The sequence below is a fragment of the Rattus norvegicus genome, chromosome 6 (assembly GCF_021556685.1).
Source record: "Rattus norvegicus strain SHRSP/BbbUtx chromosome 6, alternate assembly SHRSP_T2T, whole genome shotgun sequence".
NCBI classification, from domain to species: domain Eukaryota; kingdom Metazoa; phylum Chordata; class Mammalia; order Rodentia; family Muridae; genus Rattus; species Rattus norvegicus.
This window is the reverse complement of record NC_141539.1, coordinates 111,708,283-111,732,898: the sequence shown is the minus strand read 5'-3', so window position 1 is coordinate 111,732,898 and position 24,616 is coordinate 111,708,283. Positions and strand designations below refer to the sequence as shown.

Genomic DNA, 24,616 nt, shown 5'->3' with positions numbered 1-24,616 from the left:
AGCCAACAGGACAGTCTCAAGTCTTAATTACCAACTGCAGATTGGCTGGCAGTTGGATAGTTACCCATTTAGTTATAAATATTAATGACGACATTTTCTCATTCACGTTTCTCTTCCATACACATGAGATTTCATTATGCTTAATCCTGAAGCCACTCACAGCTATCCTTTTCTGTCCCAACCTTCTTTCTCTAGAGCAATTCCACAATGAAGGGAAATGAGGTTAGTCTAACATGACTTAGTTTTCTCATGAATCAGTGCTGGGCCAACAAGATTCCCTTTCCCTTCTCCATGAGCTGCCAAGTCATCGGGGCGCTGATCTGCTACATTCCGACCTGCGACTGACGTCTCAATTACTAGTTTATATATTCGGCATCTAATTTATCTCTATCTTTTCTCTTCCTTTCCCAGAGTCTGAGCTCCTTCCCTTCACATTAATCACATGCTGAGTCACTATCTCAAGCTCCGAGACATAAATCAGGTATCAGTAGTCACAAGCACTGCTTCTTTCCACACAGGAATTCAATAGAGAAAGTAAGATTGATTCAACAGCCTGACTCCCAGTGAGTTCCACTGTCCCCAAATTAATGTTTGGAATTGGACCAAGATGTGCCCTGAAAACGAAAGACGACTGTCTATCAATTAGCACTTGGAAAATATACGTGGCTCCTACTGCTCACTGCACATCTTAGCAGAAAAGCTGGCAGCAAGGCAGGGAAACATTGAAACGTGGTTCAAAATCAACTAGGCTCTCACCCCATCTCACCTTCAGAGCCAGAAAAAAAATTAAGAGAATTAGGACCATGCGCAGAATGCAAATGAGATCCTAATGTAAAACAGAGTGACAGGCAGTGGAGGGAGAGTTTCAGATCACTCCCTCAGTGAGGGAGCAGCAGGAGTGGAGTCGGGAAGCTGTCTGGGGTCTGTTTTGGCTAACTCTGCTTTGATTTTATTAAATAACTGTGTGACAATGACATGACTTTGGGAAGAATACAATGAGGTATCATGTCAAAATGCTGGGAGTTGATAAGCCTGTCCTTTCAAAGTACCGGGAGCTCACAGCCAGCTGGACTCGACAATGAACAGGGAATGTGAACCAGACCTCTGCTGTCTCCACACCCTTCCACCCGGTGATTGATGGAACTCAGGCAGAGGAGGAAATAAGGACACAGTTGGACTTAGTGAGTCTGGCAGAGACTCTGGGAGCAAGTTTCATGGAACACAAAGCTAGACATAAAACCAATCCTTTCAAAGGTTAAGTTCACAGCCCTCTAGAAGACTTCTGCTGGATTCTGGGAGCCAGCCAGTTTTGCAGATAGTGACTTCTGGATCCTTTATCTATTAGCTTTCTGGATCTGAAAAGACAGACTGATCCTTTGCCTTATGATCAAGAAATGTCTTGACTTTGATCCAGCTCTTTATTTTGGCATAACCAGTACACCACATGAACACCACATGAAGCCTGAAAAATGTAGCTGTGAACTAAAACAGAAGCAAGCAGAGTGACCTTTAAGATCGCCACAGGAGAACTCCCTGACACCAGCTCCTTCAACAAGACTGAGCCCAGCGCAGCAGGACTTCTGTCAACTAGAGGGAAAGGGCTGATGTCTTAGGACAGTAATTGTGACACACACAAGCACAGCTGGCTCTCGTAAAGCTGGGCTGCCTTCCCCTACCTTCCACACCCTGCAGAGACAAGCCAGGAAAAGCTTTCAGAGTGAATGTGCAGACTGTCTAGGGCAACTGGCATCCTAGTTTCTAAGCACTGCCACCCTGACTGTAGTTAGGTTCAAACCCAGTACACACAAACATCTTGCAGAAGTTGTCAAAGTGGAGAATCCTAGCTCCATGGCCTCAGCCTGGCTCCCTTCATTTCTCTTCTTTCCCCTAAGAAACACAACAGCAGGCAACTTGGCACTGTCAAGTTCACAACTTTTCTGGCCCCTCTGACCTGCCTCTCTGTCCTTTACTTTCAATCAGCCAAGGGAAATAAAACACAACCCTAAAGATTTCACCTTCTGTCCTCATCTTCTCTACCTGTCCTTTTTCCTTCTTTATAACTCATGATATATTCATAAACACAAACACCAAAACACTAGGGAAATCATAAAACAGGGAAGTTTCTAAGGAAGTAGAAAGGCCAGAGAGTGTTACAATGTCACTTCTGGCCAAGCCTTTTCTCTACTGCAGTTGGGAGTGAACTGCTTCAGAGCCTGAGCCCGCATACCCTCAGCACACAAACAGCAGGGGCAACCCCTCACCAACAGCAAGTGGCATAGCTACAAGTGCATACAGTCTGCCATGCCAAGGCATGCTTACTAAAATTTGTTTTGAGATTTTCTAGAAAGCCTAGATCAAGGCCAACACTGACGTGAAAAGGGGGCAACCTGCCTCAGGGGATCAGACCTTTGAAAGCACAGGACCTCACTTCTCTGCTTCCACTGAGTACTGTCTTATTATCACAGCTCCAGGAGAGGAAGCATAGGAGATGGCAATGATTTCCTAAGAGTGGCCCTTGAGTTAGAAACAATGGTGTCAGCTTCACTTTGGAATTTGCTAAAGATGGCAATAATGTGACTCAGTCCCAGGGGTACTGTGTGGCTGAGGCCCAGTAATACATGCTAACAAACTCACTGGGTGATTCTGATCAGCTGAATCATTGACAAAGTAGTTAAGAACATGGACTCTACCACCTCATCGATGGGTTTGCATTCTGCCAGCTGCTCACAGAACCTTTCGGGAAAGTCACTTTAGAAGTCATGAACTCTTGAAGTGCTCAGAGCAGTTGCTTAAACAGTGTAAAAACTACTGGTGGAGGCATCGAGCTACCTCTCACCCACTGTTCTTACTGACCAATAGGCAGTGGCGTCACACTATCTGGTAAGCTGACCTCTCCTACCCCAGCCAGAATAGAGAAGAGCAAATGAGCTTTGGTTTGGAAGCAATGAGGACACAGAGTGTGCACTCAAGGATTGAAGCCAAAGCTCCAAGTTCAGACATTGTCCTTGCTGAGGAAGAAACCCAGGGCTTGTTTCTGTTTGTCTTGAGGCCTGATTCCCATGCTTGGAGCCCAGAAATGGTACAGAACCCAACAGGGACATCTTTCATTACCTCCCTTTGTCATATGCTTTTCCTGATCATGGTTTCTCTCTAAAATGCTACTATTAAACCATATGTTTAGCTCACTGGTGAAATAACTGATGACAGTTAAAAGATCCATTGACCCGCACCGGCATGGCTTAGGCTATTGTTAAAAGGAGAGGACTAGCTCCTACACAATTTCCATCCCCTGCAGTCAGAAAAGTTCCCTTATAAAACAGACATGCCTTAATTTGCCTGACCTAGCGGTTCAAATCTGTGCCAGTGAGTTACATCAAGGGGAATGAGCATGCAAAGCAAGTAGACATGTGGTAAATATATGTCACATGTTCACAGTTAGCATGTTTAGGCTACTGATAGCTTCTGCCTGGACACAAGGCTTCTAAATGACACTGGTACTTGGAGCCAAGTGGGCAATGATGAAGGCATTTATGCTGCTAAACTGTATGCTCTACTAAATCCTGAGTTCACTCGCTCATACACCGTTGTTTTCCAGGGGCCATCAGCAACACTTTATTTTCAGAGATACCCCACCTCTCCTTTGCATCAACAAATATCCCCATGTCCCCTTTGCCCAGCATCATCAACAAAGAGGTCTAAATGATCTGAAACGCAATCAGGTAAAGACAAATGCTTACTTCCCTCCTTGCTTCCAGAAAGGGTGGGGCCTGTACCATCATGGTATGAGACCATGGACAAAGTGTACCATCCATAGGGTGTTTAAACAGTCACACAGGAAGAATGCAGTGCTCACATTACAGTCATTTTTCAGTAATAAATATGAAAAAGGGAATAAAGCACAGATGTGGCAAAAAGTCGGCATTAAATATTTAAATATTAAATTTATGTCAGTAAATACTAATCTTTTGTTCTTCTCTTGCAAATGACAAAACCCAATTTTCTCAGAATTGCCAAAAAAAAAAAATCCCAATGGATATCAACTTGTAGGGCACATCAAACAACATAAGATTAATCAACATAGCTTTAACATTAAAAACACATCATGAAATACATAAGGACTAAAGGGAAGTGTGCCCACAGCCACCTGAGAGCACCCTAAGTGTGTTAGTATGTTTGTTTTGGTCTTGTCCCAGAACATGGTGGTTAAATTATTCTGCTTTTATCATTTTGATGCCAATGCCAACATATAATGGACACATTTATGTAAATATGAATCATTCACTTTTTACTTAGGGAAAAAACTCCTGCCACTGCCCACAAAGTTAGCCTCTGTGCTTGAAACAAGACACTGCTAGATTTAGCTTCAGAAAGCGGGAGAAAGAGTACAACTTTCAGTGAATGAAAATCAAGGTGGGCTTTAAAATAGACATGACATTTGACCTTGGTCTCAAAAGGTGAACAGAAATTTGTCAGCTGGAAAAGAAATGCCAGGCAGTGGGATAATCGTGTCGAGCAGAGCACTGAACAACAGGAAAGCCAAGCTGCAACACGCACAGTGGCAGGAGGGTAGACTCCATTTGCCCTGCTGGTAGGATGCAGCTCTCCCACATCAGAAATGCAAATCTCACTAGCTGACATCACCGTGATTCAAGTAACACGCAAAGGGAAGCCTGAACACAATGCTCACGCTCTAACAATAAGAATACAGCGAAAATGACTGAGACTGCAGCCTGGGAACTGTAAAGGGCACAGCAAGGCCTGAGGCTCAGGTTTTACTGCCCCTGCCACCATCCCCTACCACCGTCGCGACAAGGTTTTAAATGTGTGATCATTCTGACTCCCATTTATTCCTCCTCCTTTTTGATCCATAGCAAGCAGTTGGCAGAGGTAGTATCATTCCAATTACAGTTGAGAAAATGAAGGCTTTGGCCATGTCTGCAACTGCATAGAGGAAGTGAGAGGAATTCTTTGGAACCTAAATCTATATGATGTCACATTTACAATAAGCCACCAATAATTAGCATGCTAAACAGCCACTGCAAGGGGTTTCTAGCTATCACTGCCATAGGAGGAATACTAAAATTATCCAAAGACCCACACTGACATACTCAAATGATTTCTGGCAAAGGTCCAAATCCAACAAAAACGATCCTTTAAGAGTCACTGGATTACAGATAGAGTAACTGCACATATATAGACAAAAATAAACCTTAGCTGACATCTCACAGTTCATTAAACAATTAATTCAGGAGGGATCATGGACTCAACACAAACTCCACAAGCATCCCAACAATGCTTTTTAAAATTGTTTCCGTTAGGTGTGGGGTTCGGTACTATGCATGTGGCCTGTGATCCCAGCTCTCGAGAAGACCATGAGCTCCAGGTCAGCCCATCTCAAAAACTAAACAGCAGCAACAAGATTTAAAAAAGATGTCTGTGTCTGGTCTAGGGGCAATACATGTATAATGATGTGAGGACAAAGGTGGCACTAGGCACTGTGCTGAGAGCTTGGGCATCTGCTTGGCCCCTGCAGTATCCGCCATCAACTGAAGCCGTCTTCTCCACTGCATTTGCCTTGTATAGTCCCATTAAAAAGGAAACTATTGGCCAGGCAGTGGTGACACATGCCTTTAATCCCAGCACTCAGGAGGCAGAGGCAGGAAGATTTGAGTGAGTTCAAGGCCAACCTGGTCTACAGAGCTAGTTGTAGGACAGCCAGGAAGGCTACACAGAGAAACCTTATCTCAGAAAACCAAAAATGGGGGAAAAGAGAGGAGGGTGGGAGAGATTATTTAACACACAAACCAAGATTTTTTTTTTCCCTTTTCTTGTGCAAAATGGACCTTGTCTGTCTGTTTTTGAGACAGGGTCTCCCTATGGTTGGCTAATTTCCAACCTGCTATGTAGCCCAGGCTGGCCTATCTCTGCCTTCCTAGTGTTGTGATAACAGTCATACACCGCCATGTCTGGTCACAAGATGGGCATCTGAGGGTATGTGGACAGTGTGACTCTAGACAGGAGTCAGTGGAACCAGGAGCCACATGTAGTAACTTGGTTTTATTTTTCCTTCTTGGATGAATGGCTGGGCAGAGGCTAGATGCCCATTCTTTACCTGGAAGTCAAAAGTGCATGGCGAGCCTAGACACCGGCTCTTCTTCATACCTCAGTTTCACCATGGCCAGCATGGACTGTGATCCATTGTGGCCCAAGACTCTAAACACAGACCTTCCTGTCCACTGGCACAAGAGCTTTTGATTAGAGGGTGTTCAAGGGATGGGTTATAGCTAATCAAAGACAACTGCCTGTCCCATGAGCATTCTCACTGTCCTCTCAAAAAAGCATCATGATGTAAACCTGGTAAACCATTGGTCAACAGACTACCAGCTGTCCAGTGCGTGTGTCTCACTCTCTGACACCTGCCCCACCTGCCTTCTGAAGCCATGCTGGCCAGGGCTTACGGAAACTGCTCACGTGCAAGGACTCCTCCCTGCAGAACACCACCTCTGCAGCCACTGTGCAGGTAGGCAAGGGTTAAAGCATGTCCTAGCTGTGGCTCTCTGTTGGGATCACTTTGAAAAGCTGAGGGGTTTACAGAAGAGCGAGGATACTGCTTCCTTCTTAGCCAACATTTGCTTCCAATTACCGGGAGTAAATCTCCTTCCTCCCCTTCTCCAGCCCCCACTGTTTCTACCTTTTCCACACTTTATATTAAAAATATATCAAACCATATCTTCCTCTTTAATATTTTTCCTTAAGCTTTGTTCACTCAGCTTCCTGGGCTCACTGGCTTTCCTGGTTAATGAGGGAGCAGAGATGATTAGGTTCCTAAGAACACATCAGTCAAGAGCTGAACCAGGAGAGAGAGCACCTACACAAAAGAACTGAACCGGTGAAGCTTTATAGTCTCAACAGATTAAGACAAGGCTCTGCTAGGCCCTTTCACCCTTTCTTCCCCAAACATGCACCCTTACCATTGCTATCTCTGAAGATAGGGTCTTTTTTTTCTAATTCTGCCATCCCTAAAAATGAGAGGGATAAGCATGGCCCAGCAGAATAGCTGGAAAGTTCAATGGTAGGTGACACGGGTGGGGGTGCAGGGAGAAGGGTGAACTTTAGTTCTCCTGACTAGGAATCTCCCTGGAGGTTTCACAGTAGCTATAAAATGTTCATGTGACTATATCACTGGATGTAATTATCCCACCTCCCAGACTTGACGCTATAGACATATTTACATACGTGCACAGACATGTGCAAGAGAGTCAGTGCAGATGGCAGTTGGATACAGCTTAGCAGTGGGATGGCAAGATGGGTTACAGCAGACTCATACTTTAGCACTGCGCACACAGAGCAGCTGAGTGTGTGGTGCTTGTGAAGCTAGTTTTCTAAAGGTAAGAATACTGATGATGTTTCAGGCCATAAAGAAAGAAAAACAAAGACATGGCTTTTCCTGGCCCTAGGCAAAATGTCCAGAACTGGACACATCACATGTTCTAAGCCAGACTTAGGGAAGAGACTTAGGATTTCTGGAAGCACAGACAGGATGACAGATCGCTCATCTGAGAGAGGATGCAGTAAAGCCCCAGGTTTCAAGGACATGGCTGTGATAACAACATTAGGGAAACGATGAGCCTACCAAGTAGTCTACTTTATGTGTACTGTGGGGGCGGGGCCGTGGGGAGGGGAGCGGGAGGAGGACGGAGGGAGGGAGGGGGAGAGTGTGTGTGTTGGGAGACCAACACAGAGCTCTAAACATACTTAGAGATACTAACAACAGATAAGGGTTTTAGATAGTACCTAAAACAAAAATTAGAAATTGTGACAAATAGCAAGGCAAACGAGAAAAGAAACAACTTTTCAAAGTTCAGAGTGGTTCTGGAGGACGGACCCTCAAGTTGGGTAGCACTCGGGAGGAAAAGGGCCAAGGGATTTCACTAAAAACCCCACAGAATTACTCAACTTCTAGATTAAATTAAACAATGGTTGTTTTTTGAGACAGGGCCTCCCACTGTAGCTAAGGATATCCAGGCACACCATGTAGTCCAGGGAGGCTTTGAACTTGTGGCAGTTCTTCTGCCTTAGTCTCCTCAGAAATTACTCAACTTTTATTCTCCTGGGATGTCCCTCATGAGCCCTGTTCACCACCATCCATAATCTGTGCAGTCCCCTTACAAACTGAACTGGCTGGCTTGCCTGTGTCAGCAAGAGAACCAACGTAAACACTCAAACTAGAACACCAAAGCTTCATGACTGTGGAGCCGGCAATGGTTCCTCAGATCTGACGCTAAGGTCACATACAAAAGAACAAAAGTAGACAAACTGTACTCCATCTAAATGAAAAACATTTATACGTAATAAACAACCATACTGTTCAGATGCATCAGTGGTTAGGAGCACTTGCTGTTCTTGCAGATGATCTGAGTTTGGTTCCCAGCACCCACAGGCAACCAACAATGCAACTCCGTTCCAGAAGGTCCGAAACCCTCTTTGGCTTCTGTAGGCACACGCCTGAATAGGCGTACATGCAGACAAAACGGGATTCAGCAGAGCGCCACAGCTTCCCTGTCAGGTGCTAGGGTGCATCGTCTCTATGGTTCACTGCTGGTGTCCTTATCTGCAACCTGAGGGCACTGGCAACACCTTGGCCCTCTGCTTGGAAGTTACGACAATGGCCAGTACGTAGGGCTGCTATACTCTGTAGACAGACCACACTAAACACGCCTGATCTCATCTAATGACTGCTAAACCACAGCCAGTGGTCTTTCTGTCCTTATTACCAAGGCCACCTCCAACTCTGACATCAAGTTACATGACCCTGACCTCTGGAATGAGAAAGTATTAAGAGTTCCTATCAGACTATCTCATAAGACTCTCACCAGAGCACCTTGGCCATCAGCTAGTGTTTTTATATAAGAGAAAAAAATTAATCCCGAGGAGAAAAGTCGTAAATATCACATAATCCAGTAATTCCATTTCCAGGTATACTCTCCTAATAATCAGAAGCAGGGTCACCAAAAGAGACCTGTGTTCCTCCATATCTATTCACGGTAGGCAAAGCCCAAATGTAGGTCAACCATGTAGAACAACCCACTCTGACACGTGTTATTTTTAAGGATGAATCTGAACCTTGAAGGCATAATGCTGAATGAACAGGTCGTGCAAACACTGTAGAAATTCTACCAGTATACAAACTAGTCAGATTAGCAAGGCAGAAAGCAGAACAGGATTCTAGAGGGGAGGGTGGAGAATGAGGAAACTATTTAGAGACACCTTCCAGTTTTACAGTTGATGTGATGTTACAGAGTTAGTGTCTTAACTGTTCACTTAGGAATGATTAAAACACCAAATTTTATGTTGTTTTGACATAAAACATTTTAAATTAACTTCATGTCATGTCTGTTTTAGAACAATGAGAACTAATTAAATACAAATGAGAACATGTAACTCCCATGGCTAGGTCATGGAAGCCCCTGTGGCTCTACTTCACTCTCTGCTGAATCACTGTCTGAGGAAGCCAACACTAGCTGTAAGCTGAACAGAAAGCCTGTGGAAAAGTCCAGGTGATGAGATGCCGGGGCCTCTTGCCCACAGCAATAGCAAGCGTAAACTCCACCGGAGAGAGCAAGCCACCCGAAATGGACACACGGAAACAGACCCCACAGCCCCAGAGAAGCAGCAGCTGGCTGTAGCCTTCTGGCTGCTTTCTCCTGACTGTGTCACAGGGGAAGTCAAGCCAGAACCACGTGTCTAAGTTGTTCCTCAACTCCCCACCCACAGCATGGAGACAACAAATGCTGTTTTGGATTAACTGGAGAGGGACAGGGCCAGCTTTATAGCACTGTCACACTGGAGCAGCCTGTCATCCTTGGGGTACAGGTTAGGGTACGGTAACAGTACTGGCTAACGCTGTAGGCAGGGGCCTCAGCAGTTCTGGACTTAGCAACCTTCTAAGTTTCTGATGTTTGCTCAGTTTTTAACATACATTTAAGCGACTTCTTTGTTTCTTTTGGTGCTGGAGGCGGAGCCCAAAGCCTCACACGTGCTTTTCCCACTCAGCATGTCCCCAGCAATCCCCTAACTACATGTTTCAGTTTCACTGCAGTGTTCCAGCTGCGTTTATCACACAAAATGTCTAGCTGGCTGGCTCGTGTGGCATAGGGTGGGGCTGGGTATGTTTGTAATATTTATGAAAGGAAGTATGACATCAAGCTAGTGCCGAATATAGAATGTGCATTTATTCGGTACTGAAACAACTTTGCCTGTGAACATGGCTCAAGTCACACCAGGGCAGAGGCTGGGCTAGGGAGGAGCACGGCACAGCTCTTCCACATGTTGGCAGCCCAAGCTCTGCTTTCCTACGAGTCCAACTCAGGGACTCACCAGGCTGTCTTTTAATCTCTTCAGTTGTGTTGACTGGAGTTCAGTATTGTGGATGTGTGAGGCACACACAAAGAAACAGGGAAGCAGTTGCGGCCACAACGGGGCCAACTGTGCTTTAAGGTGCATCACCAGAGAAAGCCCTACCTCCTGTTCAAAGCCAGCAAACTGACTGGGAGTTCTGCTTAAAGGACCTGATGTGATCTTCATAAAGAAAACCACTGATTTTTCAAAAGTCGTGGTGGAAGTTTTAAAGTCAGTCTAGGTGCTTGCCAACAAACGAATGGATAAAGAAAGGTGATAGGAATGGTATTATTCCTAAAGAACACCAGGATGTCTAGATCAACCGCGTTGCGCGCGCGCACACACGCACGCACGCACGCACGCACGCATGCACACACCCTACAACGTCTATAAAACTGCAGACAGATGGCATGGGATGTTACTCCTGGTTACTGAGCACACACTCAACACAGAAGCACTGTTCTAGGCATATTATTCTCATTTTCTCCTAGGAACTGTGAAAAGGAGACACTTACCTTGATCTTAGAGATAAGAATATTAGCTTCAAATGACTTATCCTGCTGAAACAGTGGCTAAAAAGGAGGAATCCAAATTGGTGTATCTCTAAAATACATGGCCTCAAGCACTAGGTAATAATATGAGACTTCGGGATTTCAAAATAAGAGAATCTGAAATTACTAAAGCCAGACTATGGTGCTAAAAATGATATTATTTATTTATTTCATTTTTTCCTTAAAGATATGCTTCAAGATAATATTCTGTCTGTTTCTCTTGGTGTGCATGTGTGCGCGCGCACGCGTGCATACGCGTGTGAATGTGGTATTTTATGTGTGTGTGTATGTATATATGTGTGTGGTATGTTATGTGTACATGCACATGTGTGTGTGCTGTTGAGAGGCACTGAACATTAGAATCTTGACAGAAGGTGCAGTCTTTCCAGATGAAAGGTCAGAATTTAGAGAAAGGAAGATATCAAGAAAAAGGGTGTCAAGGGATTGAGGGTCACTGGACTTCGGGAACATCTTACAGAGAGAAGCCAGGGCAGGGAAAGGACAGGAGTAGGGACACTGAGGAAGGTGTGTGCTTGGCTGAGGAAGAAAGATTGAGGGGTGCAGTGCCTAAGTGAGTATATGGGAGGTGGTGGTCATGCCGCAGAGGAGAGTCTGCCCTCAGCTCAGAGTCTGGCAGGCAACTCTGCTGGTAAAAGATCTGAAGGTTAGAAGAGGGACTGAGCAGGCTCAACAGGAAAGGGAGGCAGTAGAGAGCAGTGGCCTCTCAGGTCTGAGGGGGGAGCAGGCAGGCAGGCGTTAGGGGAGTGAGGATAGGAGGACCTGAATAGACCACGGCGGGCTCTAAACACTGCTAAGTGAACCTAGTGACGCTATACTGCTCCTCACGCGTGCCTCAGCAGGGAGACTGCTCTGTCCATCAGCAGCATAAACAAACAGGGCTGTTGTACAGGGATGCGAGTTACTAGAGCTGAGAACACTGAGTGGGCAGGGCTCCACAGCTAAAAGAACAGTCATGGCCAGGATCTGTTTAGAACCTCCATCACTTTTCCATGGCAAATTTCAGCTTACACTTTGTCTGGTAATTTGCCCCAAGTCAGGAAGTCCCAGGTGGGTCTGGGCCTGGTGCCTAGGTCTTCCCAAGTCCTGCTCTGGGGTTCTCTGGGTAGATATAAAATACAACCTTCCCTTCAACAAATGTACACCTCAGGAGTGGAAAACAAAGGTAAGTGCACGGGAACACGTGCTGAGCCCCGCACAGGTGGAGTCCAGAGGCAGAAGCGCAGCTTGGAGTGGCTGAAGCCCGGAGAAAGGGATGGCTCAGCAGGAGAGCAGAGGCAGAGGCAGAAAACAGCTCGGACTGCACCTGGCCTCCTGGACCTACTCCGTCACTGTCCCCAGCACAGTTGCGGCTACCAGTTACCAAACATCTACTGCTGGCATCGTGCTGGATGAGGAGGAACCAGGAGTGAACAAGACATTGCTTCCAGGGCCAGAACAGTTAGGGTTCCTTGCTGGGAGACACTGGGGAGGGGAGTGGTAGACAGCTCAGTAATACCCATCACTATCCAAATGTGAGAGCCCATTCTCCTCAAGAATGCAGGTCCTCCAGGTCTGCAAACCTGACCACGTTCTATTCTAAAAGAAAAGGCTCCACTTCTCCTGCAGCAGGAAGTAAGCACAGGACAGCCAAAAGGGAGGGTGGGGCACTCAAGGGGCTACTTCTCAGCAGAAGAGTAGTTGACTGGTAAATCCAAGTGGGTGTGTTTAGCCTTGAACACCATCATTTCATACTTAACCCTCCCAAAATACATCTAAGCTCTTTTGTGTATGCTATGCACATAGCATAAAGAAATATGCAACAGGGGACATATAGAGTCGGCAAAGTGCTGAGACAGCATACCTGGCAGCTGCTAAAATAAAACTTCAAAGATCTGGCTTCTTTGGAAAGCCATCAGGCAGGACCCCACCCATTCCCCTACTAGCCACAGCTTCCCTGGGAGCCAGTGCACGTAACCACTTCCGCATGTTTGGCTTCGTTCCCCAGGGCTGGAGCTTTAGAAGCTGTGTCAGGACTGCCAGCCGGGCAGGTGGGGAATGGGGTGAGGCAGAGGGGTGAAAGGGAAGCAAGACCTCCCCCAGCATCTTAGCCGTGGACTGCTCAGAAAACAAAGTGCTAATACTTTGAAAGCTCTTCCTGTCAGGTGCTCTGGCTCCAGACTGGTTAGGCACTAGTAACACAGAAGCTCTGCCTTTTGAGATTTCTAAGGCTTTGGAATTCGCCCCTCCCGGGACCACAAATTAGTTCAAGAGCAGCATCTGTGGTAAATGGCTAGATCTAAACAAGAGCGGTTCAAGTCTACAGAAGATCCTGAGAGGATAATCAAAAATATGCCTTTCTTAGAATTTTATTTCTTTTTAGGTTTCTGACTAGTTTGGGGCTTTTATTAGTCTCTGGGTCTGCGCTGCCCAAAATGGAAACCACAAACTACATGTGACTTTTGAGCTTTGACTTAAGGCGAATGAGACTAAGAAATAAAACTAATTTTTTTTTTTGAAGTAAAGTTTTATATAGCCCAGGTGAGCCTTGGTTAAGCCATTTAGTAGAGGGTGACCTTGAACTTAGATTTAAGTACCCAACTATAGCTTGTGACTGCTATACTGGGCAATGCTGGCCTCCTGAGGAACCCTCTGAGCTTCACTGAACACTTTGGTGGGCTCTATTCAGAGACAAAGATACAAAGCATTAGCTGGCCTCGTGCAGTCTGCCAGTACACCAGGGAGAGCGAGCACACTGCTGTGTGTTAGGAGCAGAGCTGGGGGGCTGCAGTGGTCAAGGACACATGAGACTCTTTCAGAAGACTCAAGTTTGGATCTCAGCATCCATATCAGGCCATGTGTAAGAGCTGTAACTTGAGTTCTAAGAGACCAAAGTCCCTCGGCACAGATGTGGTGAATACACATGCATGTAGTTATTCGAATGTGCACACCACATACACAAACGACAATGAATTCTGTTTTAAAAAGGGCAGAGGTGTGGAAGCTGACAATGCACACTCCCTCACATCAGTCACTCATACAGAGGCAGCCAGAAAGCTTATGTAGCAAAGGACCATGGAGAGGAGCACTCAGAGGCACACATTCAGCAGATGCTACAGCTCCCTGCCAAGAGCCATGAGAGAGGCTGGGAGTGAAGGGTGCACCCAGATGCAGGCCACTGGAGTATCTGCTAGAAATGGCTTTTAGGAGTCCTGTAGGTTGTCCTGAATGGGAGAAGGTGAGAGCAGCAGGGAGCCTGCCCACCCCATCTCCACACTCAGCATCATCCTCTGACTGCAAAAGGCCTCTTGCTTGCCTTGCCGGTGCTTCTGATTTTGGATAACTAGAAGGAAGTAAGCACCAAAGGAAAGGTGTGGTAGCTCACACTTGTAATTCTAGCACTAGAGTCTATTTTTATTTTCTCGCTGTGTAACCCTGGCTGGCTTGGAACCTGCTGTGTGGATCAAGCTGACCTCAAACGCACAGAGATCCACCCGCCACTACCTCCCACCCACAAGTACTGGGATTTTAGGTGAGTGCCTAACCCTCCCCAGCTGGTTTCTGCTCCTCTGCAGTGGGGACTCAGTGTGGAAAGGAATGACAGGAGGAAGGCAGGCTGGGACTACAAGGAGGGACCTTGGAGATTTGGTCAAAATCAGTCTTTTAGTTTGCTTTTCAGACTGTGGCATATTAGGTCAATTTTTCCTGAAAATGTAACACAAATTAACAAGGTATTAATAAACAAAGAAAAATATTCAGAATAAATAAAACAGAATAGAAAAGCAGCCTGGAGAGGTGGGCCCTGTGTGCTGGAGGCCAACACTGTCACATTATCCCCCTCACTGGCAAAGCCAGGAAGTACTTTTCCCTGTTAATTTCTCATTTAGCCATGCATGTGGAAGAGATCAGAATAAATGATTACCTATATTTCTGAAACTCTCAACTTTTTGGTATCTTGTGTGAAATAAAAAGATCCCTATTAGAACCAGCTTAATTTTAGTTCCTATTCCTGAGGCTCGAATGTGTTTTTTGACTAACGCATTATTTCAAGCAGAAACATCGTGTTTGTCCAAACTAGTTCCCATGCACAGTCTCTTCAGAAATATCTGGCCCACTTTGCAGGTCTTTCCCTGCCTCCAATTTTCTTCACAGCTCTGTACACTGTTCACAGCCTGGCACTGGATAGAAATTCTTGCTTTCCATCCATGGTACCTTGTGAAACACCCTGGTGCCAAGTGCTCCCTTTAATCACCTGCTTTGGATTTTACATGAAAAAAAAAAAACAAACAAACAAACCCAAAAAGCCAAAAAGACATACAGACTAGTGTTCCCTAGGCCGCCTGACCAATGTGTCAACGCTAGCTGAAAGAACAGAATCGCAAATCTTATCTGTCTGATGGTTCATAGATCCTACATAGTCAGGTACCAAGGACCCCCACTCCCAACCTCAACTCCCACCTACCCTTCTCTAATCAGCTTCTAGCTTTCCATGATGTTCTGGCCAGTTTATTCAACCAGTATTAACATTCTAGTCTTCCAACTCTCACCAACTTGAGAATACTGCCGCTACTTCCCAGAAAGGCACATATTCTCTTATAGTTCTTGTATTAACGATGTCACTAATTTTTCTCCCTAAAGACACATTCTTCAAGGCCTGAACCAGCTCTGGTGGCAGGCTGACGGGGAAGGCACATTAGTATACCAACATCAGATGAAACCACTCTCCCCGTTGGAACACTCATCACCAGTCTCACCTTTCCTCTCTGCCCAAGGAGTTCCATGTTCTAGGTATCTGGGAAGAAGGTAAGGAAAGTCTCTGGAGCATGTACTTTAAACTCAAGTGCTAGGTTTCTGCAGCCTTGAGACAATGGTAGGTACTAGCAGCAGCACAGCGGAGCTTCGAAGCCCACTTTCTTTTGTGCCATTTGGCCACGGAAGATAGTTCAAAACCCCTAGCCATTCTGCACTGGTCACCTCCTTTAAGGGATCTTCCCCTGTCCTGTCAGAGAGCCTTAATCCTCACCTAAAGTCTTCCACATCGCAGTCACATCACTGAGACATGCCCACATTTCTCTCTTGTTGCAGGATGACAGCAAAATCTAAGAACCAGGCCAAATGTCATGTTGATCACTGTCTTGAAGCCTAATTAATACCATCTTAACCTGGTGACTCATCAAAGTTGCAAATCAAATCTTTGCTACCACGAAAGTACACAAATGGTCACATTAGGAATATTCTGCTATGACTTACCATGCATGCTGGGTGGTGAATTTTTAAACCTGAAGTTCTCCCATACTGTCTCTCATCTGCCACAAGCTTTGCTTATATCTCCTGAAGAATACAGACTCCATATTTAAGACACTTGCTAAAGTCTAGTTTCTTTAATGGTTCATGATCAATATGAGAGCATTCACTTCATAATTAATATGGCCATAAACCTTAGTATAATGAGCAGAACCTGCTGCGTTCCCTGCCCTGGCACTAAGACATCACACAGTGATGCCCTCAGGCTCTACAGGGGCTGCAAAAGGGTGTGGGGCAGGAAATGCCGATCCAACAGTTCCCTGGTTCTGTCGTTGACTTGAGGGAACTGAGAGCACCCAAGAATCCACTCCAAACTGCTCCTCATTGCAGCCGCTAGGACCTGCACGGTGTCAGGTGTTAGGAGTCTATGGTCATTAAAACACAGGTGCGAGGAGGAGCTGTTCCTTCAAACTTCTTCAACCCAAACTCCTGTTTGTTGTTTAAAGTGCTGAGGCCTTCGCTGAGCTTGCTCAGGAGCCTGCTCAGCTGGGAGTCAGGAAAGCTGCCTGGACTCTCGTCCAGGTGAGTTGTCAGTGCTGGGTAAGGCCTTGATGATCACCAGTGTTTCCCTACAGAAGTGAGAGGCAAAGACAGCCTTCCCTCTGAGCTCTTTCACTTGAATATATGTAAAGATAACGGCGGGATAGTGACAGCAACCTAAGAGCGGATTAGAGACACGGAGGGCAACCTGAATGCTGCTTCAGCCTTCTCTGCCTGTAGGGTTCAGTCAACTTCAGATCAAAAAGAATTAATTGAGTCTGTACTGAACATAAATTTTTCCATAATGACAAATAATTCTCTATAATGTTATAATGGCTCTCTGCATACATAATATTAGGTATTACAACTAATCTGGAGACAAAGCATGTGTGGGCAGGTGTGTGTGAGTGATGTGCAGACACTACATAATGTCGTATGAAGGACTACAGTACCTGAGGCTCTGGTACCTGCAGGGTCCTCTAACTTCTTTTTCAGTGATACTGAGGGATGACTAGAATTTCTCAGTTCTACCCAGGCACAGGAATCCGCTATTTAAGACTCTAAAAACTAAGCATCAACTTCATTCAGATGGCTAAACTCTTACAAAGTGAAGTTACTTGAGATAGTATGTGTCTATGTGTGTTCACCCTGTGAGATTGGACAACATTTTACCTTTGCCACTCTGGGTGCGAACTGGCAAAGCTCACGATGACAGACTAGCAGTCTGTATTTCATTTCTGACTCGTGGGCAAGAAGGAGCTGCTTCTACTTCTTTTTCTTCATAGATGAGGCCCCAAGTTCCCAAGCCTCCTTTGCTCTGGCACAATGCCCAGCCAGTCGTGAGGACACATTTCCTGTGTTTACCAACATCCCTCAGCTGCTCTCACAGTAAGAAGTGACCCTGTGACAAATTGGAGCTGCCTGGGTCTACACCTATCCCCGAGAAGGTTATATTACTGTGGCTGAGTGGGCACAGAAAGTGGGACGCTTAGGGAAATATGCAGAACTTTGCTGGTCCTATGCTGGGGAAGTCCCAGGCTCCTGGGATGTCAGCGTGGAGTTCTCAGGGGGATGAAGGTCAGGTAAAGTTTGTTTTATGAGAAAGAGGAAAAGAGAAATATGTGGTGAAAAATCACTTCTGGAGAGCTCCAACATAAAAGAACTGTTTTGTTAGCCTGCCCCCCACCCCACCCCCAAAGTGGTTTCTTTCTGTGTTGTGCTCTTTGGCTGAAGATTGGTGTTTATATAACAGGATGAAGTACAAAATTATAAGCTCCAAACTCCTCCCGAGAAAGGCTGTCCCAAAGCTCGACCCCCAGGACAGATGGAAAGTGTGAGTGTTTCCTGGCTGGGACACTGAGCTGCCATGGGAATGTCAACATCCAGAAGATAGCAGAGAGGAAGGCGCTGTGCAGTCTCTGCCCCTCGACAGAGTTCAGCAAGGGCACTTTCTCCTTGGCTCATCCCCGAGACTGCCCGGCCTCTGAAAGACTGCCTCTGGGTAATCCGGCTCAGGTGCTCCTCGGGGCGGAGGCTGTGCTATCTAGACAGCACAGGGCAGAGTGCTGCAGTAGCGTCTCACCTTGGGCAATCTGATTTAAAGTCAATCTCTTGGAGTCAGTCTGCCCAAATCATCCCCCACCCAGCCCTCCAACTCAAGTTATCAAGAACCTATACCTAAACCAGGCATTCTGCTATGCTGGCTACTTCCACACACAACTCCACTGAATCTTTAACAACTAACGAGGTAGGTGTTATTATGCACATTTTAAAAAGATAGGAAGGGTTGGGGATATAGCTCAGTGGAGAGTGCTTGCCTAGCAATGCACAAGGCTGTAGGCTTAACCTCTGTTAATGAACACACACACAGGTTGGGGGGTAGTAGAAGGCGTGGCTAACTGTAACTTGTCCAAGGCTACAGGCTCACTAGAGAAAACCAAGGTTTGTCATACCCTTAGGTTCTCTCCCTTTCTGCTGCCGTACTCCTTCCCGGCAGGGATTCAGACCCACTTCCTATAAAGCTGGCAGCTTTGGTTACTGAACAGTTTCTGCGGAACATAGACCTCTCTTCTGAATCTTTACACAGATTTCTCATGTTGTTGTTTTATAAAGTGTTCTAAAAAGCATACAGTTTTGTATTTCCCATCTTATGTATTCTGTCAGGCATGCTAAGTACATTCACATTACTCTACAACAGTTCCTAGAATAGTTTCATTTTGCAAGGCTGAAACTCTGTGTCCACCAAACACTGACTGATACTTCCTTTGCTCTTGCCCAGCCCTTGGCAACCACCTATAGTCTATCTCTATGGCCTGTATGGTGTACAGAGTGCATATGTTTGTCCCTTTGTGACGAGCTCATCTCAGTACACTAGCTAAAGGTTCTGACATGCTGTAGTAATAATGTGTGAGAGGACTGTAGCCTTCATTCTCTTTCCAATTGCCCGGGCCATGAAACACAGTTACCTGCTATGTGCTGCCTGTCATGGCTCTCTAACTGTTTCCCATGTATACAACCCCTTCTCATAGCAGATGTTAACTTCTTGGTGATCAAACACCAAGGATTGCATATCTTTTATTCCCTATCTACCTGCAAACCCTCTACTGAGAACATGGACCACACAGTCTGAACATCAGCAGCTACTGTGTTACTGGATGCTCCACCCCGGCATGTAGCACAATGCCTGACATAGGAAATGGGCAGGAAATACCATGAAGAGATGAACACACCAAGTGCTGCTGTCCAGGGACTGAGAACAAAAAGATGTTAAGTCAGAGGCCTGACACCCCCAGCATTACCTAGGACAAGTAATTTAAACAAACAGAGAAAAATGTTAGCTAAGCTGGAATAAGAATCTTTGAAAAACTTATTCTAAATGTTACATGCAGCAGGATACCAGGCTCTTTGACTGGTTACTGAAGAGGAGGACAGAGGGGAGGAGTAACAAAGCCTGTTACTGTTATTGCCAGGATCCCCATTCTCAGGTAGAAAGCCAAGTGTGGAGATAAAAGCGCTTACTCGGGAGCTAGGGCACCCCATGCCCACAATAGCTTGTCCTATCACAAGGAGGAATAAACTCAGCTTGTATTCTGTCAACTCTCCTAACTTTAACATCGAGGAACAGACAAATCCCCAGGATATGTGCGTGTGTGCGTGTGTATGAAAAAGCCAGAGATGGATAAAAATAATTCAATGACAAATGCTGGAAAAAACACACAAAGGGGCAGAGGCCAGACATTCGTGGGATTCCCTGACAGCTCGACCCACAAGGAAGGGCTGGTCTGGAAAAAACAGGACCTCAGGTTCCTGCCAAGCTGTCTGAGGCCCCGTCCTTCCCAAATCACTCCAAGTAGCAGCCAAGACTTTATAGTAACCCTTTCAGGTCTTGCGGAAGGACTCAACGAGAAAAGCACCCTCAGCCCATCGAGTGTTCCTCACCTAGAACGTCTCCCTGATGACAAGTGGTCCAGCCATGGAAGGTTGGCAGTAGAGAGGAAAGAGACTTGCACACCTGCTCACAGCCTCAAATGATTCCCTCTGTGCCCAGAAAACAGATGATGGGAAACCCAACCTAGCTCACTAGCTGGAGAAAATCCAAAACAGCCAGGTACTAACATCTAGAGAGCAGAGATAAGGCCTGAGGAAAAGGTCATAAACTTGTGGTACCTGCATCCTGGAGTCCTGCTGGGTAATCCCACACTGGCCTTGCTTGAGGCATGCCTCAGGCTTATACACACGTGACTGCATTTGGCCCTAACAAGTCTCTCTTCTGGAGAATGGCCTGCAATTAATCTCACTTATTACCTCTGAAAAGTAACAACAGAAGAGTGGCGGGCCAAGTCCAGCTCCAGAGTGTCTAGGGAACTGCAAGCTGCATGGCCAGGTCTCAGACTGTCTGGGCAAGTTGTGGCTCTTTGCCTTCCTCTCCCACAACAAAGCCTAAGCAGGGACTCCAGACAGACCAAAGGAACCAGGGGATTTGAGGCGCTGGACTGAGCTCACACTGGCCCAATGGGAGACGACAGCCCTGAGGCTACACTTGGAGCCGTTTCCAACATCGAGGGAAGAATAAGGTTGTCTGGTGAAAACTTGTGCGATCCATGAAACGGAGAACAATAGCAACGGGGAAATGAGGAGTAACACTATCTGTGAGTCCTCGTGAGTCACTGGTTATTCATTCCTGTGGCTACCAAGTCTCCAAGTTCTCCGACAAGCTGACAAAAGCACAGCCAGCACTGGGAGTCTGTCTCTACATTTTAGCTTCGCTGGGCAGCCTAGCTCACTGAACTAGCAGACTATCAGCCTGGAATCTGTTGTTGCCATCACAGAAACCAGTGAGAGTACCTTCTATTTACTTAGCCTCCACTTCCAAGGAGATCAAAGGCAACACAAAAGCTCTCAAAACAGACCAGCTTACATGCAAGCATGCTACCCTATAAAAAGACGAAGCAACTAGCTAAGGGTCTCTTGGTGTCAAAAGCAGTACTAAAACTCACATCTTTAAGCTACGACTCCCATCTTCCTTAAGCTTAGTTCCTTCTCACTACAAAGGAGGAACAAAAGACTAAGTCAATATCCAAAAATACCCTCTTCACAGGGACTTACCATGTGAAAATGAAAATCAGGATTCAGGACTGAGCAGAATGCCTCTGGCTGGGACCACAGCACAGCCCAAACTAAGACCTCAGAATTCACTCAGCACTGCTCCTGGGTGGCTGCTCCCAGGGCTCCACAGGAACTGGAACCTTCAGGTTGAGGCCCTAGCTGTCCTAGCAACCAGAGGTTACTTGGGAGCCACGGAAGACTTCCCGAGGCTCCTTAGACTGCACTGGAGTCTGGCAGCAGGCTTTATGCTTAAATAGAAGCAGGTAGAGCTGTAGACCAGTAAACCAAGATGGAAAGCACAGGGAACTACACAGGGCTGCACTCTGGCTGCAGAGGCACTGAGGCAAACACAATACACCAGGTCACTGCAGGCCTGAGTCTGGCTGGGAGAAGGTCAAAGGAAATTAGGTCTCGGCTCGGACTTTGACATATCCTATCATTTTTTTCCTCTTATTTTCAACAGGTGCTACCAAGAGAAATGTCTTCAGCTATCCAGAACTTTTATTAAAACCACCCCCACCAAATATGTGAAGTGCTACAAACTCCCCCTCAAATGTGTACTCCGACATTTGTTTACAGTAAGAGAGTGCCTGTTGTCATTCACATAGACTAGCAGAGGCTGCAGCACAAATGTGTTCCACAGGACTGCTGGCTCTGCCCTGGTGTGAAAACAGAATACTGCAAACACTTGCAAGGTGAACAAAGCTGTTACGTATAAACAGCTTCCTTTCTATGACTTCTATTTCAGGAATGTGGTTACTCTGTAGATTGTAGATCAGACAACAGACTTTTCCTATGGGGAGGACTTTGTGGAGAGCGCCCAGCCTTAAAGTGCTGCAGCCTTGTTTGTCTGCAACTCTTGTGAGTTGGTTCTTCTGATCCCAACCACAATGACCATGGGAATAAGAGACACCATTCCTGGGCATGATGTAATGTGCTTATGTCACTTCCGGGACATGGTTTCTGTTTCCCAAATTAGCTCCTTAAATACTAATTCTGACACAAACAGCAACTTCAACAGTTAGGTAATTCCTCCCTCCCCAGGTCTTTCATCTTCCTTCTCAAGCTTCCAGCAAGTAGCACAGAAGAGATAACAGCTGGGATTACTGGCACAGGGTGGGGGTGGGGGTGCAGGGAGTGGGGCTGACACACTGAGACACCGGACAGCTTCATTTCAAGGGAACAGGATCCCTGTGGTCAAAGGCTTCACTCTAAGAATCACACCTTCCCACTGCTCACCACTGAGGGACCGCCGCTGCTGACTCTACACTGGTTCAGGAAATTTCATACAGACAACAGTACTTGACACGGTGCTAAGAAATGTATCGTTCTCTTACAATTTGTGATTGTCCCAATATTGTTCTTTAAAAATTTTTTTTAGCTAGGTATGGTGGTACATGCCTTCAATCCCAGCACCCAGGAGGCAGAGGCAGGTGGATCTCTCTGAGTTCCAGTCAAAAGCAAGACAACTTGAAGTAGGGTAGGGAGGTGGAGAGGAATAGTGGGTGAGGGCTGGGGATGAATATGAAAAAATTCAATGAAAATGGGGAAAAACACAAAACAAAGTAACAAAAACATTTCAATTATTATTCTGTGTGTCAGTGTGTGCACGTGCCATGGCACCCATGTTGAGCTCAGGGAACAGCATTCAGGGATGGCTTCTCTCCCACAGTGGGCCTGTGGCTTGAGGCTAGGTGGTTAGGCTTTCGAAGTAAGCACAGTCCCCAAGCATTTTGTGCCAGGCTGAGGCTTTAGTACCAAGATCCCTTTACTGCCTTTGAGGATACTGCCATACTTGAAAACTGAGAACCAGGAATTTCATATTTGGGAAATTATTTTGTATTTTTTCTCTTTCTTTGTTTCGTTCTTTCACCCTTCCTTCCTTCCTTTTCTTTTTCATAGACCAAGATTTGATTTTTATTTCTTAAAAAAGCTGCACATTTCTTTCCCTTTCTGACTCTCTGCTTGTGCCTTCAACACTTTCACAATGATTTTCTGCTCCTCCGTAAGGAAAGCCCCCTTGATCCTGTCACGGTCACACTGGGCGCACATGGAGCCACCATGGGCCCTGCTGACGAGCTTCCTTGTCTTAGACGATCTCACAAGGACTTCAGGTCTCACAGCACGGACCCCTCGCAGTCTGCCTGGACACACCACATGCAGATTTAGGTGCTTTCCCCTCCTTCTTGGTAAAGGTAAGCAGTCCTGTTGGCAGGGGTTCGAGAGAGACAGCCTAGATTTGTTAGAGGCAGTCCTGTAGGAAAGCCTAGGTCAGACGCTGGACCGATCACTCTCAGGCCTCTCTAAGCACTGCCTCCAGAAGACGAAAAAAAAGAACATGTCCTTTATTTTGTTGTTGTTTTTTAAATTTTCCCCCACACAGGGATTGTTAAAAAATATAGAAAGAGAACATTATTCAACATAGTGCTTTCTTTCTCAATTCAGACCTTGCTTTATATACAGAATCATTTGGATCTTAACCTCTACCATTTTTTTCAAGTACATAAAGGAAATACCTTCCTACTCCTCAAATCAATGCTATTAGAGGAAGCTGTAGGCACTTAATTATGTAAACTGGTTTTGAAAATGTAAGAAACAAATGCCCTTCCAAAGCAGAGTCCAAAGTACCCAAAGCACAATGCAGTACTCGTTTAAAAACAGAACCGGAGGCAAGCACAAAGCTCAAACTCAGACATCTACCACAGTGACTCTCCTAAATATCAGGAATTTCCTCCTTATGAAACAACTTTACAAATTCAACTAGGCCTTGGGCTCAGTGCTAGAGGAAGTGTACAGGCAGGCAGAAGATAGCTGTTTGCTAGATTCCACTCAGAGCTCTCTGTGGCACCATCACACTCAGGACGCAGTGCAGGCAGGTCAGTCCTGTGTACCCCAAATGCTAGCCCGGGGCCCTTCACTCACTCACCTGCTTCCAGGGGGGCTGGAGTGGTTCTCAGGTGTGTGGAGGTCTGACTGCATAGACCACGTCGGGACACTAGGACTGATGACAGGTCGAAGGGTAGGGGGGGTTGACGCACTGCTTCTGTTTATGACATTGCTTGCCAAATTCAGGTTTGTCACCTAGAAATGAGGAGATGGAGAGAACTTGATTTCGCAGAGCTTTAGAAAAGTATCATGAGAAACATATGGGAGCAACCACAGTCTGAGCGGTGCGGACTCATCTGGGCTGAAAGCAGTGGCTGGGACACAGGCACAGAGCAGAGACTGGCTTCTGTGCACGGACAGCAGAGGTGGGGCATGGGCAGTCTGAGAGTCAGGTG

General features: G+C 46.1%; 1 protein-coding gene across 50 annotated transcripts in view; it reads right to left on the bottom strand.

Annotated features, from left to right (window-relative positions):
* The window catches only part of Ttll5 (tubulin tyrosine ligase like 5), a 218,128-nt gene that overhangs the window by 68,036 nt on the left and 125,476 nt on the right, over positions 1–24,616 (bottom strand). For all 50 annotated transcript variants that reach the window (NM_001427290.1, XM_087552823.1, XM_087552827.1 and 47 more), the window contains 1 exon segment: positions 24,262–24,416. In NM_001427290.1, coding sequence (NP_001414219.1) covers positions 24,262–24,416 — 155 coding nt within the window.